At 44.1% G+C, this 18,604-nt stretch overlaps 1 protein-coding gene across 10 annotated transcripts in view; it reads right to left on the reverse strand.

Annotated features, from left to right (window-relative positions):
• TNRC6B (trinucleotide repeat containing adaptor 6B) overlaps positions 1-18,604 on the reverse strand; it is a 217,752-nt gene that overhangs the window by 26,922 nt on the left and 172,226 nt on the right. For 9 of the 10 annotated variants that reach the window (XM_050916818.1, XM_050916884.1, XM_050916874.1 and 6 more), the window contains 2 exons: positions 15,849-15,997; positions 6,327-6,452 (listed from right to left, as the gene is read on the reverse strand). In XM_050916818.1, the coding sequence (XP_050772775.1) occupies positions 6,327-6,452; positions 15,849-15,997 (275 nt within the window). Of the gene's footprint in view, positions 1-6,326; positions 6,453-14,443; positions 14,615-15,848; positions 15,998-18,604 lie in introns of all 10 variants that reach the window. The other variant, XM_050916895.1, reaches the window with a different exon arrangement.

The following is an 18,604-nucleotide window of genomic DNA, read 5'->3' on the forward strand; positions in this document are numbered from 1 at the left end:
AACTCCTCGTTGTACATCAATTTTGTTGACTATGAGAAAGTGTTCGATAGCGTGGATCGAGACACCCTTTGGAAGCTCCTTCGGCACTACGGCATCTCAGCAAAGGTGGTCAACTTGATCAAGAACTCATATGATGGTATACACTGTAGAGTGATCCATGGAGGGCAGCTTACTAACAGCTTCCAGGTGCAAACTGGAGTCAGGCAAGGATGCTTGTTGTCACCACTTCTCTTTCTTCTCGTCATCGATTGGATTATGAAGACATCCACCTACGAGCGTAGGAACGGAATCCAGTGGACGTTGTGGACCCAGCTTGATGACCTGGACTTTGCGGACGACCTTGCACTCCTTTCACACAGTAAACAGCAGATGCAAGAGAAGATCAATGTAGTGGCAGCCACGTCATCACAAGTTGGCCTCAACATTCACAAGGACAAGACCAAAATCCTTAGGATTAACTCCACTAGCAATGACCCAGTCACACTGAATGGAAGCCCCCTGGAAGAAGTGCAGTCCTTCACCTACCTAGGTAGCTTCATCGACTAGCAGGGTGGCACGAACGCAGACATCAAAGTAAGGATTGGTAAGGCAAGAGCAGCCTTCTTACAGCTCAAGAACATCTGGAGCTCTAGAGAGCTGTCTTTGGCAATAAAAATTCGACTTTTCAACTCCAATGTGAAATCAGTCCTACTGTATGGAGCTGAAACCTGGAGGACAACCAAAACAATCATCAGGAAGATCCAGACCTTCATAAATAGCTGCCTCAGAAGGATTCTCCAGATCCACTGGCCAGACACCATCAGTAACATCCACCTCTTGGAGAGGACCTGTCGACTCCCAGCAGAGGAAGAAATCAGAAGGAGAAGGTGGGGTTGGATAGGACATACACTACGCAAGCAGCCAACTAACATCACCAGACAGGCACTGCGGTGTAACCCCCAAGGCAAGCGGAAAAGAGGCCGTCCAAGAAACACCTGGCGACATGACCTTCAGGCTGACAGCAAAAAAATGGGCTATACCTGGAACCAGTTAGAATGAATGGCCCAGGATAGAGGACTCTGGAAATCTGTTGTTGGTGGCCCATACCCCGATTGGGGTGGCGGGCATGAGTGAGTGAGTGCTTGTTGATACAGAACATGCAGGATACATTGTCCATCATGACCCTGATTGATTTGTTCCTGATGAGAGGTAGGAAATGAAGGCAAGTGTTTCTGACAGCACAGATCAGCACTTGTGAAGACTTGTTTCTTGGGTTGTCCATCTGCCCTGAGTCATGAGGGTACTAAGGTGGTTTCCCCATTCCAACAGTGACTGCACCTGTTGTTAAAACCACTGGTGGGATTAGTCGACAGACAGGAATGCCTTCTCAGACACTGCACTGATCCTTCTACCAGTCTAAGGAGTACCTCGCTTGTAGAACTGTCACCTGTCTGTTCAAATTGTTCTGACTGAAGAATTGGTCATTCTGAGCCAACCCTGGAAGCAGCAGAGATGTAGCCTTGTGTGATCAGTCACAATGGTGGAAGCTGCCATATGTTCCTGGAGCTGACGACAGTTCCTTATTTTGGTTCCCCTGAACTGCCTGTACCAGACCTGACAAGGTTCAGGGAAGGTAGGCAGTCAGCAAGTCCAAATATGCCTCTATAAACTGTATCTTCTGTACAGAAGCAAATGTGGACCTTTTTACATTCAGCAGCAGACCCAACTCCTGGAAGAGAGCAAGGGCCATTTAAGAGGAAGATAGCACTGTTTTGTAGGAATTGCCCTTGAGTAGCCAGATATCGAGGTACAGGATGACTAGGACTGCTTCTTGTCAGAAGTAAGCATCCACTAATGCCAGGACTTTTGAGAACACTGCTGGGGCCAAGGAAAGATTGAAGGGAAAAAACAGTATTGGAAATGATCCTGGCCTACAGTAAAGTGTAGGTATTTCCTGAATGATAGATGTAGTTCTATGGAAATAGCATCTCGTAGGTTGAGGGCTGAAAGCCAATTCCCTTTCTCTAGTGAAGGAATTACAATTGCCAGAGTCACCATTCTGAACTTTTGAGACTTTATGAACTTGTTTAGAAGTCTTAGATCTAAGATCAGTCTCCACCCTCCGTCCTTCTTTAGGATAAGGAAATCCTTCAGTTAAAATCCCTTGCCCTTGTGAGGAGGAGGAACCAGGTCTATTGCTCCTACTCAAAGGACAGAGTTCACTTCTTGTCTCAATGAAAGCTCTTGAGAGGGGTCCCTGAAGAGGCATGGGGAAGAGGCCTGGAAGAGAGAGAGTTATGTAAAATGGATGGTATAACCCAATGTTATGACCTACTTGTCTGTACCGATCTGCCTCCAAGCATGTTGGCAACAGGCAAGGAGGTCTCCAATACGGGCTGGGGGTGGAACAGATGGGTTAATGGGCACAGGTGTAAATCCAGAGGTGAGGGAAGGTTCAAACCCTTGACCAACCCATCAAAACTGTTGCCTTGAAGATAGCTGGGTGGTCATGGAGAGCAGGTGGGTAGCCCTCTTTCTGTGAAATCTCACTCTCTTTCTGGGGGAGGCACACTGGATTTATGGAACTTGGAATACTGAGTAAGATGTGATCTCTGGGTAGTCTTTGACCTATTAAACCTTTTCTTATTCAAATGTCTATATGTGCTCAGAGATTGTATAACGGCCTTAAGAGGTCTTTTAGAGTGTGCAAGGATTCACCTGTGGTTTCCGAGAACAGTTTACAACCATCGAAGGGGAGGTCATCCACAGTGTTCTATACTTCTCTTGGAAACACTGGGAGATGGAGCCATGATTCTCTGAGCATGACAACCGCCATGGAGATGGACCTGGCACCAGTGTGATCGCAGTATCTAAGGATGGTGGTAGAAGCATAATTGCCTGGCCTGAAGACGAGGATGAAATATGTGTATGGAGGTGGCCTCCTTATCCGCCTTAGCTTCCTGCTCCTCCAATGTCTCCTCCTGTGGGAGGGCCAGTTGGGGAGGAGAAGGAGGATGACGACTGTACAACTCTGACCTCCGAATGAGACAGTACCAGTGGTCTGGCAAATTGCTACCAATAGGCAGCCCAGCAGTCCCAGTATGGAAATTAAGGGGGCCCATACAGAAGCGGAGGCAGCTTGCACGGTTGGTTCCATCACCCTTGATAAAGAACCTGATCTTCCCTATGACTTTCAGAGAATGGGTTCCTTAAGAGAACCCCAAACAGAAACAGAGGAGATCAACTGGAACTCTAATTCTCCTCCATCTCATCCATAGGAGGACCACCCGCAGAAAAAGGTAGACAGTCCTGCAGTATTAGAAGATTATAGTCCAGAGATCAGAGTGTTGGTACCAAGAGATGTTCATACCCGTGAAGGGCGGGGACTCTAGTTCATCTGTTATCAAGAGGTCTTCAGTATATTTGAACTCCTGTGACACCAAAGAAAGGATCGGTACCAATGCGGCAGCCGAGGCCAAGGTCGCCAAAGCAGACAGTGCTGCTGATGGTGGGCACACTGAAGAAGAGGCCAATGTGTCTGAGGACCACTGTTTGCTTGGTGCCGAAGGGGGCTGCATGCCTGGGTACCAATGGCTGGGCTGACCTCAACAGTAGTAGTTGCAAATGTCTACGCTTGTCCTCCAAGCTGGTAGAAAGTCCCATGGCCCTATTGGAGCTGTGTCTCTCCTTCGTGCTCCAGGACTTTATGGCTCCACCAGTATTGGAGGAGGTGGCCTTCGATTCAATTGTACTGAGTGGAGAGGTCAAGACTTTGGAGACTGTAGATCTTGCCGGCTACCTTTTTCAGAGTTGTCTTGTTAAGGTAAGAGTCCTCACTTCTTTTTTCTGGAAGCCTTCCTTGAAGCCTGCAAAGTCTTCCCTTTCTTAAGGAAAGCTGGCACCAAAGTAGAAGGGGCACTAGATCTGTCCAGAGACTGATGTAATGGGGGAGCCTTCCTGACCTGACTCAGAAGCTGGCTAAAGGGAGTGTTCCATCATTAGCAGTCTGAGTTTAATCTCCTGTTTTTTCTCGCTCTGGACTTCAGGGAAAGGCAGAATTTGTACTTCTGGGAGACGTGGGACTTCCCCAAGCAATTGACACATTAAAATAGAGTGGCCATCAGCAGGTTTTGACATGGCCGCTTCTGGAGAAACAGACATACCCTGGCAGGAAAAAAAAAAAAAAAAAAAAAAAGTCTCCCCAGGGAAAGAGTGGAGTAAAACAATCCTCTCACTACTTAACTATAACTATACTAACACTACAAAAACTTCATAACTATAGAAATATTAGAAAAGCCGATACACACTCAAGGCAGACATGCTAGGGTTCTGTTTCAGGACAACGTGGTTGCGAAGGAACTGAGGGTGGTTCGTCTGTGCACCCTTATATAGCCTCAGTATCCAGTACTAGGAGTTACATGGCACATGCGTGGGCTGAATGAACGTCGCTAATTGAAAACCTCCCACTGAGAGCTTGAGAGACGCATGTACACCTGAAGTGGAGCACCAATAGGGATGTTACTCGAAGAAGTAGTAAACTTCTGGCTTGAACAGAATACATAATTCAGGTAACTGACAATATGTAACATTACATACACCCAATAGGAAGGTATGTTTTGAAGATTGCATTAAACTGGAAACCTTTGCACATGTGTAACCAACCAGGAACCATGACACTGGATCATTACATTGAACTCCAACAACTGAGTAAGTCTGGGTTGGGGTTTTTGACATATGAAAAGGAAAAGGAGCTGAGGTTGGCATGAGAGCCAATAACTTTGTGCCTGGTGCCAAGAGTTCACTTCCCAATCTATGGGAGAGCTCCATCTCCTCCACAGCATTCACAGTTTCCAAAAAGCCTTAACAGAGCCCAAAGCAAAAGGAATAAAAGAGATGTGCATGCTTGGTAAGCTTGAGCCCTGAGAAATCTGGGCTATGGGTAAACTGCCCAGTTTTCTTCCTCAGGTCCAGTTCTTCACTGAGCCACACACTCAGGAGGCTGGAAAGCAAGCATGGTTGAAGTAGAGAGAAATTTTTCATACTTAGGTAAAAAGGTTTGGCTGATCTTGTATCTCACATTAACTTGCCAAGCTTAAGAAGGCCCTACACTTGACTCAATGGCATTTCTCAGTGTGGATGTAATGAGAACTTTTGAATGCCACATCTGATCAATTCCAAAATTTCAAGGAATGTTCTATGCATCAGTGGCCAGAATCTTATTGATTTGGGGGAAAATTGGAAAACCAAAAGGGGCAAAAACGGGAAGGTGGTGGGAGAGAGATATGAAGCTCCTGCCAGTACTTTAGCACAGCCACAGTTTCAAGCACTTCTGCAACTATTATACTTCAAACTGATTAATGGCATTCATTAATCCCTCCTAGCATTATAATACATCTCATCTCTACTTTTCTTCCCACTAGACTGTCACATATTCATTACTTGTTTATCAGTTAGGAAGATGGTGGGTGGCATAGGAGGAATGGGGGCATGCACCCAGCCCAGACATGGGGAGAGGGGACAATGGAGGAACCTGGTATGGGGGAAGAGGGAAAGGGGACAAACAACATCCAGTGAAGGGTGACTGGGGGAGGGGAGATCTTTAGTATAAGGGGAAGGTGGGAATGGAAGCAGACAGAGCTCCTGGCATGCACAGAAAAAGGGTAGTAAAGGTTGTACTGAACCCCTGCCATGGGGAGAGAATGGCAGAGACTGATATAAGGGAAGAGGGAAAGTGGGGCGCACACAGAGCCCTTGACATGGGGGGAAGGAGAGGATCTGGGCACACATGGAACACCTGGCAAGAGGAAGACTGGGGAATCCTGGTGTGGTAGGAAGGGGAATGGGGGGGTGCATAGAACCCCCTAAAGGGGAGACTGGGGAGAGTTGTAGGGAGTCCTGAAATAGAGGGGTATGAGAAGTTGGCAAATAGGAAGCTTCTGGGGGAGAAAGAATGAGGAGGGATGCAAGGAGGCCTTGGTGCATGCAGTAAGATCAGCCTACACAAACTATGAAGTGTGCATCCCTCTAGTAGCAATTTTTTTTAAAAATCATCTTGCAAAGCATCAGTATGGAACTTACAACTTATGAGTTTACACTGAAAATTAATAAAAAAAGGGCAGTATACATTCTCACACTGAGCTCCCATTGGAATGTAAGAAAGAAGGATTCCAGTCTGCAAAGCACTGAAATCCCAAATCACAATGGAAAATTTCAAACAAAATCTAAGGGTTCCACTAGTAAAATGTGTCAGGTCCACACCAAGCTGGCACATCAAAAACCTAAAACATGTACTGTAAATCCTGTAAGCCTTATACTTCGTAAGAAATCAGAAATGTTAAACTGCTTACCTGAGGGGAAAGAAACTGGGGAGGCACTTGTGCCCGGATATTGGGGGAAGGGTTTAGTGGCTGCACTGGTGTGTGCATGCCCCTCGACTGCGCTGTGCTGTTTCCAAATAAACCATGATTGCCAGCCTATAAAATTAAAATAATGGTAAGTCAGTTAAAATTTTAATCTCTTAGGCTAATGGATTTCTGTGCTGTTGGCTGTCTGTTAAAAGTGTATCGCAAGAATATTTCACTACAGAGAATACCCTCACACCTGATTATTCAGACGATATCAACCTCTATCAGCTTTATTCCCCCCAAATCTCTTTATAAACTGAAGTTTTTGAAATACAGCCTCTTCCTCCACATCTACATTGTACTTTTCATCCAAGGATCTCAATACATCAGAGGTCTCCAACCTTTTTATGCACAAGATCACTTTTTGAATTTGAGATCAACCCAGGATCTACCCTGCCCCATTCACTCCATTCCCCCCTCCCTCCGTCACTCTCTCCCTCCCACCCTCATTCACTTTCACTGGCCTGGGGAAGAGGGTTGAGGTGTGGGAGGGAGTGCAGGCTCTGGGCTGGGGCCGAGGGATTCACGGTATGGGAGGGGGCTCAGGCCTGAGCCTGGTGCAGGAGGTTGGGGTGCAAGAGGAGGTATGGGGTATGGGCTCTGGGAGGGAGTTTGGGTGTAGGAGGGGGCTCTGGGGTAGGAGAGAGTGTTGGAGCATGGGAGGGTGGAAGGGGTACTAGCTCTGGGAGGGACTTTGGGTGTGGGCTCAGGGCTGCGTTGGGATGCGGGAGGGGGTGTGGGATCTGAGAGGGAGTTTGGGTGCAGGCTCCAGCCAGGAGGCGCTTACTACAGGTAGCTCCCAGTCAGTGGCGTAACAGGGCTAAGGCAGACTCCCTGCCTGCTCTGGCCCCACACCACTCCCAGAAGCAGCTGGCATGTCTCTGCGGCCCCTGCCTTAGCCCCACTGCGCCACCAGACTTTTAGCAGCCAGAGATCACAATCAACTGGCAGAGGGTCCGGGATCAACCAGTTGAACGCAATCAATCAGTTGGTGACTACTGCTTTACACGGTTAAAGTTGAGTATCTCATTTTACAAATATGGAAAGCGAGGCTCAGAGAAAACCAATAGTATGTCCTAGAACATTCTCCTACTTGAATGTTGTAAGCAGTATTTTGCCACTAAGTCGTCTTGGCTAATGCATTATGAAAGATCTGAGACAGAGGTGGCTGAAGATTCAGGAACCAGTTGTCACTAAAATAAGTATGTCTATTGCTTATATAACCTGCAGGCCTTTAGCTGTCCGCCATTGCGTTAAAATAATTAAAGCTGGTCAAAATTTTAATCTGAAAAGTACTTTGACAAAAAAATGGCCTTTTTTCCCCTACATGAAAATTATCCTGGAAAATTAGTTTCTTTTGAATTTTTCTGTGATGTGTTTGTGCTTTTGGTTTTAATGAAAACAAACAAACAAAAATTAATTAAAAAAAACTGAGGTTACTTACCTGTAACTGGAGGTTCTACAAGATGTGTGGTCCCTATGTGTATTCCACATGTGGGTATGCATACACTTTGTGTCTGAGACTGGAAATGTGTGTCAAATAGTAACTATTGGTTCACAGATGCGCAGTTGCTCCCCTCATGCTCCGAACTGAGGGCATAAATGAGGCACAGACCAAAGCCTCTCCAGTTCCTTCCCTCACCACAAATCATATAGGATCCAAAGCAGAGAGGAAGGAGGGAGGGTAGTGGAATATAGATAGGGACCATACAACTAAAAGAACCACCAGTTACAGGTTAGTAACTTACATTTCTTCTTCGAGTGCTGGTCCCTATCTGTATTTTATATATGGGTGATTAGTAAGCAGCAGTCAAATAAGAGGAGGGTGTGAGGATGCAGTTGGTATAGATGACTAACACTGCTATCCCCACAGCTCCATCTGCTGAGGAAGCCTGAACCACGGTTTAATGCTCTGTAAAGGTGTGGATGGAGCTCCAGGTACCTGCCTTACAAATGTCCAGTACTGGTAAGAAATACCATTGAGTTTGTCTGTGCTCCCATAGAGCGGGCCCTCACCCAGTCCTGGAGAGGAATATGTGTTAGCTGATAACACAGAATGATGTTTCCAGAGATCCATTCAGTGAGTCTCTGGGCTGATAATGCTTGCCCTCATGATCGTTCTGCTACAGAAATAAATAGTCTCTGTTTTCCTAACTGGTTTTGTTCTTTGCAGATAAAAGGCCAAAACCTGTCTGACACAGAGACTGCAGCCTCTCTTCCTCACTGGAAACAATAGGCTTAGGAAAGAACACTGGTAAGTGAATAGGTTGGGTCATATGGAACTCTGAAATTACCTTGGGGATGACTATCTGGTGGAGATGAAAGAAGGCCTTTTCTCTATAAAATATGATGTACGGCAGTTCTGTCACAAGCATTTCAAGTGCTCTGGCAACTACCATTAGGTAATTTTCATGGAGAGGTGACATGGAACATGTGGCCATTGGTTTGAAACATGGTCTAAGAGATCATAGTACCAAGTTGAGATCCCATTGTGGTGCGCATTTCATCACTGGCAGGAAGGTCCTATTGAAGCCTTTCAAGAATCAAATTGTGGTAGGGTGAGTAAAGATAGCACAGCCTTTCACCAGAGGAGGAAAAGGCATTGATTGCTGACTTTTAATGTGCTGGTAGGGACCAGAGATGGCCACCTACTGATTCTGGTGATAACTGATTCTGTTGTGAGCAGGTAGAGAAATGCCCCCATTTAGCTAAACAGCATTTTCTAGAATGGAGGTTTTTTCATTGTGACAGAAGATAGTTCAGATAGCCTCTGAATATGAATGTTCTAGGTCTCATGCCCATCCAAATGCTAGGCTGTGAGCGAAGAGGCTCTGGGCTGGGATGTCTGATCCTGCCCTGGTCCTAAGTTAACAGATCCAGAAAAGGTCAAATAGAGATGGGAGACTAGGATGACATTGTAGTAGGTCTGGAAACCAAAACTGCCTATATCATTTGTTGTCATGCATCAGAGTAGCAGCTGCGTTAGTCTGGACCTGTAAAAAGCAACAGAGTCCTGTGGCACCTTATAGACCAACAGACGTATTGGAGCATAAGCTTTCGTGAATGAATACCCACTTCGTCAGATGCAGCTTATGATCCAATATGTCTATTTGTCTATAAGGTGCCACAGGACTCTTTGTCGCTATATTATTTGGGTGTGATATGGATAACTCTGGCCTGTCAAGGTGAATTTTGCAGAGAATCTAAGGTAGCAGAGCATTGGGAGGGAAACTGTACCTCAGATGGTCCACCTAGAACAACAGAAAGGCATCGTGCCTGAAGTCTCGGCCTAATGCTGCTCTGGAGCAGTAGAGATTGAATTTCTTGTTTGTTTGGGAGGTGAACAATCCACAATATACCGTTGCTCAATGGGTGAAGATTTTGATTATGACTCAATTGTGTATTTCCCCATTCACGGTTTATGGCAAAGTGCTGGCTCAGACTGTCTGGCAGAGTATTCTGCACACCTGATGTGTATGTTGCTAAGAGTATGATGTGGTTCTTGATGCACCAGTTCCATAATTTACTGTCTCTATTCACCCTGTTTATATAAGAGACACTCGTTATGTGGTCACACATTATCTGGATGTGGCAGGATCATGTGAGAGAGAGGTATTTGTTGCAGGTTAGGTGAACTGCTCTAATCTCCAGCAGATTGATATGCATTCTGGCCTCCCGTGGGCACCACGTCCCTTTTGCAGTGTTACTGTCCGTCCAATGAGGGATGCATCAAGGATGGGTGGAAGAAAGGGGACTCCTGCTCACCCTTGGTCCAGTTTCATCCACCACTGAGAGAAGATCTGACTTTCACTGGGATTGATACCTGGTATTCATATTGCCTTTGCCTGGTGAGTAGGCAGACTGAAGCCAGGCCTGCAAATAACAAATGTGGAGTCCAGCAAATGGCACTATGTACATGTATGCAGCCATGTGGCTTAGAAGGGAAAGGCAGACCATGACTGTGGTGCAAGGTCTGAGGATTACTTAGTTTATCAAGTTATTCACAGCCTGAAATTTGTCTATAGGGTGGTTGGCTTTTTCTGAGGATATATCCAGGGTTACTCCTATGAAATCTATAGAAATTGTGGGAGTCAAAGTGCTTGTTTACACAGATGTCCAGAAATGTCAGAAAGTGGAGTAAGAATAAGACTATTAATTGGACCTTCTGGCTTGATCTGCCCATTAGAAGCCAGTCGTGCAGATACAAGAAGATAGTGTAGCCATCATGTCTCATCTAGGCCGCCACCACACAGATGTTTGTGAAGGCCTGAGTCCCATCACCAGCCTGAATGGAAGTACTCTGAATTGGTATTTCTCTTGTCCTAACAATGAAATGAAGAAATCTTCTGTGGGACTGGTGAATATCTACCTAAAAGCAAGCATCTTTCATATCAAGGACCACAAACTATCTCTTATCCTACAGGGAGGGAATTATTTTTGATTGTGCATAAAGGCATATAGTTAGCACACATCAAAAATTGGTCCCTAGCCTCCATTTTTCTTGGAAATTATGAAATATAGGAACTAGAATCTCCCCTCAATGCTGAGGTGACATCTGCTCTATAACTCCTTTTTGGAGGAGAGAGTTCACATCCCGATGAAGGATCTCCTCATGAGAGTGGTCCCTGAGAAGGGTTTTTTTGTGGTGGGAGGTGAGATCAACTTAACTGGGTAGTTGGAGTGAATGATCTGTAGTATCCACTTGTCTGTTATTGCCTTCCAGTTGTGTGTGATGTAGGTAAGGCAGCCACCAAAGATATTGCGGGGGGGGGCCGCAATGTGGCATGGCATCAGTATGCAGTCTTTGAGCATCAGATCACAAGAAACCCTTGGATGGTGGGCAGCAGTCAGAGGTGGAGGAAGTGGTGCATTTGAGTCTTTGAGCCCTCGGTTGTTTTGCATGGTGGTTCATACAGGTGCTGGTGATAAAATGTTGGGGGGGATGGGGGGGAAGATATTTGGGCCTATTGGTTTGCTTGTGGTGTTTCCTCTTCAGAGCTGGGGTGTCAATGCCCAGGGGTGGAGAGTTGTCTTAGAGTCCTTAAGAGTGTAGTGACTTGTCACTATTCTCACTGAACAGATTAGACTCACCAAAGGGAAAGTTCTCAAAGGTATTCTGAACTTCCCTGGAGAACTCCAAAGAGTGCAGGCACGATTCATGCCTCATGACTACAGTTGTGGTAACGGTTTTATACTGAGTGTCAGCTGAGTCCACTGCTGCTTGAAGTGAAGTCTTAGCCACCAGCCTGCCTTCATCAATGAGATCTTGGAATGGAGTCCTGTATTCCTCAGGATGTTTGTCTCTAAAATTCAGAATTTTGGAATAATTTAGGAAATCATACTCTCCTAACAATGCCTGGTAGTTAGCAACTTTGAATTAGAGACTAGCTAGTGAAAATACTTTCCTCCTCAAGAGGTCAATGCATTTAGCGCCCTTGTCAGTTAGAGTAGACTTGAGGTGCTGTGACCTGGGCCTCTCTATAGCTGCCTGTATCACTAAGGAGTTGGAGTGTGGGTGGATAACTAAAAAAGACTCTGCCTATTTAGCTGGCACAGAACATTGTTTTTCAGCCCTCAAGTGTAGGGGAACAGGTGGCAGGGATATTCCACCCAGACCTGGAGGGTTCCAAAATGGCCTTGTGGACTGGGAGGACCACCTTATTAGGGTCAGAAGGTTGAAGGAGGTCTGATTGGACCATGCTGTGTGTCCTGGACCTCCTCAAGAGGTATTTGGAGCTTGGTTGCTACCCTCTGTAACAGCTCCTGGTACTGCCTGTGGTCATCAGGCAGGGAAGGGATGATGCCTCATCAGGTGAAGAGGATGAAACATCCATTGGGAACAGCAGAACCAGCTTGACTTCTTACTTCACAAACTCCAAAAGGAGCTAGTTGGTATTAGCTGGGAGAAAAGGGTCAGTGGGATTCTTGCACAAATCTAAGATATTTGTTATATGGATCCCACAGGGCACAGTATGGCCAGTAGAAAGGGTCAACTGGTTGAGGGGATGGGAGCAAGAAACAGGGTATCAATAGACCCCTGGGTAGCCATATCTAAGACAGCTCCAAAACCTCTTGTGGACTCTGTCTGGGCATGTTTCCCTTGTGGAGGAGGGTAGAGGGAGGCTCATATGGAGCATCAGGCTCATATGGCACATTCACTCTGAAAAAGTAGGGTCCTGCTCTACTGGAAGCACTAGTGGGGAGGATATTCCAACTTGTGGATGCAGCACAGGAGGATTCTCTTCCCCTGAAGGTGGGTTCTTCGGGTATAGAAATGTCTGTAAAGAGGACTTGGCCCAATAGAAGAGGAGACTGTGAACAGGATGGAATGAAAATATCCTCCAGTGACATAAAGTTGGCCATCCTTCTTGGAGTGTGTGAGGAGATCCTGATGTGGGAACTGATGGATCTGCAGTGTCCAACAGTCTGCTACTCAGAGGATCCCATATGGGGCGACAGGTGCCAATCTTTTGGTCTATGGAATGGAGCCAGAATCAGTACTGATGGATCATTCTTCCTACATGCCTTTCCTTCTTTGACAGAAGGTTTCTGTGGACCTAATTCCTTAGGACCTGCATGTGAGGACTCACCTGACTTTGACCAAGACAGGAAGGGATCCTTTTTCTTAAAAGGTAGATCTGGACAGGGATCTGTCCTTATGCCTATGGCCATATCCCTGCTCTTGTGAGAGGGTTTATTAGGCGTAAGTGTTTTGGTGTCTACTCCTGACCCTGTACCTGGAAAAGCAATGCTCGCAATCTGAGATCACTGTATAGGGGGGTCCCCCTAGTTTGCATCTGACTAGGGCCTCATGGCCTACTCCATGAGGGATTCCACAGACAAAACTCTCAACCATGACAAGTTCGAGGAAGGAAGGAGTGCCAGAAGCTGCACATGGTGGCAATCTGAGCTTCCCGACGGCACTAAACGCAGCCCTGGTGTTCATTGCTGATAGAGAAGGAACAGGGGAAGGAGATAAAGTTCTTTAAATCCTGGGACTCTTGGCATAGTCCTTCTTCACAAGAAGAATAAACTAATTATAAAAACACTAAAACATTAAGTCTAAACTTACTAAAAACTGTTTACAATATGTATTTACAGGTGCTTTAGTAAAATCATAGCCATGGACGCAGAATTCCAACTCAGATGATCTGACAGTAAGAATGAACTGCAAAGGCGTTGGGCCACACCACCCTTTATGCCCTCAGTTTGGAGAATGAGGAAAACAACTGCACACTGTGGACCAAGGGACAATATTTGCTACAAATCTCTGGAGTACATGTGCACCCATGTGCGGAATACACACAGAAACCAGCACTCGAACAAAAATTTAGTGCTTTTTTTTTAAAAATATTTTTCATTTTTCAAAAATGTTCACGGAAAATACTTACCATTTTCTGACCAGCTTCACTAATAATTAATAGTACATCACCAAATGTACTAAAAAGAATTGAAATTTATGTCTAATTCCATTTCTGAGCAGATTCCTGGAGATTTACCCACATTCTCTGGGTGATGTCCTGAACACACACAAACACAAATCTCTCATGCTACATTAAAATACTAGTGTTCTCATTAATCCATTTTATAGCATGCCTGCAACCTATCCTGCAACAATAACACATAAATTAACTGCCTACAATTATTTTGTCCAGTTACAGCAAGCATACATTATTATTTCCCTGGGCATGGCCTAATAGTTACTAACTAGGAATCAGTCTCCTTCTATCCTTTTATTCTTGCAGAGACTTTTTAGAAAAATAAGTTTAACTCCTTTAAACATATTTCCACATATAAGTAACTGTATAAAACCTGAGTAAAAAAGGTCCAAGCCAAATTTGGAGTAAACCACTCTTAAAATGAAAGTCTAGAAGATCATCCTGTGTTGCAGGCAATAAGAGGCCAACAAAATAAACAAAATATATATTGGACAATAGGAAGGAAGGTGGATTTTTGATGTGCAGTCAGTGATTAATAAATCTTGTAAGAAAACCAGCTGACCAGAATTAAGCCTACGTTTCAGCCACGTAGTAATAAATCTGAGAAGGTGGCCTCCTTACTTGTCTAGCAGCGAAGTTTTGGGGGTTGAGCCCTGAGCCGATTGCCCCAAGGCTGACGTTGGGTAGTGTGGAACCAGAGGGAGACAGCTTGTAGCTGGGAGAAGGGGAGAAGGGAGAGCAGGGAGCCTCATCCCCAAGGCACCCATCTTGATTGGAGAAAGGCAAAGTCAGCTGAAGCAGTAGTTAGCCAATCAGCAGGAGTTGGTTAGTGAAGCAACAGAATGCAAAAGTAGAGAAAGAAGGACTGTGAGTGATCAGGAATAAGTAAAGGTACTTTGTAATAGCAATTACATGGGCAAACTTCTGACTCATTTTAATAGTTGGCATTTGGAGATTTTTGGTTAAGGAACCACAGTCAACAACTTCTGTAGAGGTGAAGGTATTTTTAAAAAACCTCTTAGATGCATAGAAACATTCTTTCTTTACTAATTTTGTTCTTCTCTGATAGTGATTATTTCCATTAAAGCAGTAGATACAGCTAGAATGAGCTCCTATTATTTACTTCTGTTTGCACACACCAATTTGTGTCCACAGTATGCACCTCTGCAAATGGTGTTCGTTAATTAGACCAGCAGAGGGAGTTCATAAAGCTAGTGCTTGGCCTGTTACCCCAAAATAGAATAGTTTAAAAATATACCCTTTTAAAAAAATGTTTATTGGACAGAGAACGCCCACAACGTTTATATAATAATATTTTACCTGTTTTACATTTTATTGAATCAAACGAACTGCATTTAAAATAAACATTTTGAATCCAGGGGACCCTCTCCAAATCATAATTTAAAGCAATTAATGTTTGAAATCTAAAAAGGTTGACAGTGCCCATTTAAAACAGGTAAAGATATGAAAGAGATGCTACTGCAACATGCAACAGATGTAGGGAAGCCAACAGTAAATGGACAAACACAACACATGGGATAGTCTAATCTAGAAAGAATGCTTCAGATAAGTTGCAGACATGAAAGCAGAAAGAAAGTGTCTTGGAAAATTGTGATTTTGTCTGTATATTTAGATTTAAACTTAGTTTTAGAGTGTAGGAGTATAGTCAGTAGCCAAACAGAAACAAGAACCATTATGATGCCCTCTTCGCTGAAGTTTGCTGGCACCTGTTCAAAATGGACTTTTCCCTCCTCAGCTAAAGACTGAAGTAGTATTCAGAAATAATCTTTCTTCAGAGTTGTACCTATTACTTTCAGGACAACTCTAATTTATTAATGCATATCTGCAACCCACCTCAATTTTTCCATCTACGTTCACTCTGCATACACATTTATCTTATTTCATGAATTATTACATTCTCTTCCATGATTTTGAATTTTTATTACTCCCCAAAGGAGTACATAGAAATTTGGACCTTATGTGAATGCAGTGCGGGATTCTGTTTAACCATACAGATTTATCTCACCTTCTCAAAATAAGGCCCACTATCTGTGGTTCCCATGTCTTTGGAATTAGGTGGACGGAACCCAGATCGATCCTTTCTCATTATATCATTAAAATCCCCGAGGTTCATGGCTCGTTTGTCCACCTCAAATTTCTTATCTGGGAGACCACCTATAAGAGGGAAGGAAGAGGGTGAAGTATCAGTGCCAACAACCACAATCATACCTTTTCTTTCCAATAGATTCACAGCTAAAAATGAATTGAAAATACCTCTGAAGGCTGAAAAATAGTACAGCCAAGGATTAATTTTATAATGCAGCATTACGCTCCTGGTAAAAGAGTCAGGGAATAAGTTTTATCGTACGATTAAACAAGCCAATTTGCTTTAAAAACACATATATGTCCACACACACTACGAATAAAACTAACTACTACCTCTACAGATTCTGACTGAACTAACTGCGCAATGAAAGAAAAGAGGATGGTTCTGAACTATTTGCACCAGTCAGATCTGTTCAGGGAGGAAAAGGGTATATACAATGCCAGATTTGCAATCAACATGCACATGCCCCATAACAGTTAAACTACTTTAGAATGATTTTGGAAGCATGAGGCCTTAAAGTGGGGATTTATAAAAGCAATTTCATGAAAGTGAATCTATAAAGTGAAACTTTACACTGCACTGACAAGACTATTTGGAATACTGCACAGAGTTTTGGAACCCACTTTAAAAAAAACCTAGTAAATAGAAAATATTTAAACATAAGGAGACAAAATGACACATGAACTTGAGTATATGACTTATGAAGACAGGCTGAATTAAATTTCTTTATTTAGCTTAAAGAAGCTACATTTAAAGAACAAATCCCTCTTGCTCTTTCCCATCTCTATCACAGACAACTACTCCCTATTATTGTCTAGTCACCCAAACTTGCAGTCTCTGAACTATCAGACACTCTACCATCCTCACTCCATATCCAGACCTGTTCAAATCCTCTCACTTTTTCTTTTCTATTCCTACCACTAGAACTCTTACCCACATCATAATTGTATCTTCCCTCAACTACTGCAATCTCTGGCCTCTCTGGATCAGACTTCATTTCCCTCCCTTCCAAATACTGCTTCTGAAACTTCCTACTCATGACCATGTCATTCCCTATTTGAATCACTTCACTACCTTATACTCTTCTTCTACTTCAGGCGTCTCATCCTCAAGTTCCCCTGCACAAATCTCCTTCTCACGTGCTTCAACTCTCCTCTTTCATTCATCTTAAGACTCCTGCATAACACCTCTTTGTAACCTTCCTCAGATTTTCTCTTTGGGCCTTCTTCCATGCTGTCTGTTCTTCAACATCTCCTCAAAACACTTTTCTTGTTCCACAATACGTTTGAGAAATTGCCCTATAAAACTCTGAACACCACCTGATATTCATATGATTACCCAATATAAACCCCCTCATATTTTAATATATACATAACCTTCCCCCCCCCCCCACCCACAGATGCCTGAGCTGTTTAATCTGTGTCTGTACTAGATTGTAAACTCCTTCTGGCAGGGACTGCGTCTCCTTTCAGGTTCTTAGAGTATCAAGCACATTGTTGATGTTCAATAAATAATTAACAAGATGATACTTCAATACAGAAAGGACAAATGTAAAGGGATGCAAAAATCCAACAGTGAATCTAGAAATAAGAGAGGAGATGGTTACTTACCAGTAATTTGGCTGCTTTGCAATAACTCTCTGAACATTCACACTTGAGAGATCACAGCACCTGTGCTGTGAGCTTCTAGAATCTTCTAGTCACCCATGTCCATTGGGGCTTGTTACCATGCCCTTCATGGAGGGTTCTGATGATATAAAAATGGGAGTGGCCTCAACCACATTCATAGTTTCTTCTATTAATTTGGGAAGTCCTAAATTTACGACTCCAAAAGAAATGTGGAAGGTGGCGTCAGGGAGAGGGAACACGCAAAGACTTATATCAAATAATTCCAATTCCTAAACTGGCCTCTGCATATTCCTCCTTCCAAGCGTTTAGCAAGCACTAGAACCTTGAAGATCTGCTAAAAAAACCTCTATGAATACACAGTAAGTAGCAGCCATACAACATTCTATGAAGATTACAGCATGAAGGCACGCTATGGAAGCTACCTTATGCCTGAGTACACTGTGACATCTCCAGATGGTCAAACAACTGCAAAGTCATAAATCGTTAAACTGTCACTTTGAAAGCTTTAGGGGTGCACTGGCCGGATCCCTGGTCTCACCCCAATATGCCCCACAGGTCTGGGAACTTGTGGACAGGTCTGGCCCCACATCAATTTACTTCCCTCTGGGCATCTAAAGTATGGGGCCTGATTCCTGGATATGAATGGTACACAGAGAAATTCAGACAGGCTAGAGGCCTGAAAGAGATGGAAATCAGAGGACCTCTTTGGACAGGCATTATGGAAAGGATGCAGATAAGAGCAAATTGTACGAAATATGGTTTATAGAGCCATTAGGCCTGTATCTCACTAACTCTCTAGCCTAAAGCTATGATTATAATAAACAGCACCTTCACAGAGATATGGAACAAAGAGAAGTCTGCCCAGCTTTTGAACAGAGGCCCCATGAAGTTTGTGGGAACAAGAGTACAATCTCATTGCAAAACAGGTCCATGCACCAAAGGGAATACTCTCTAAGGTGGGACAAATTAATCTCTCTCATCACAGTAGCCAGGGTACAACCTACCTATTGCACTGGAGTATCCAGTTTCGTATCCTTTGACTATTGC

The sequence above is a fragment of the Gopherus flavomarginatus genome, chromosome 1 (assembly GCF_025201925.1).
Source record: "Gopherus flavomarginatus isolate rGopFla2 chromosome 1, rGopFla2.mat.asm, whole genome shotgun sequence".
In the NCBI taxonomy this organism is placed as follows: domain Eukaryota; kingdom Metazoa; phylum Chordata; order Testudines; family Testudinidae; genus Gopherus; species Gopherus flavomarginatus.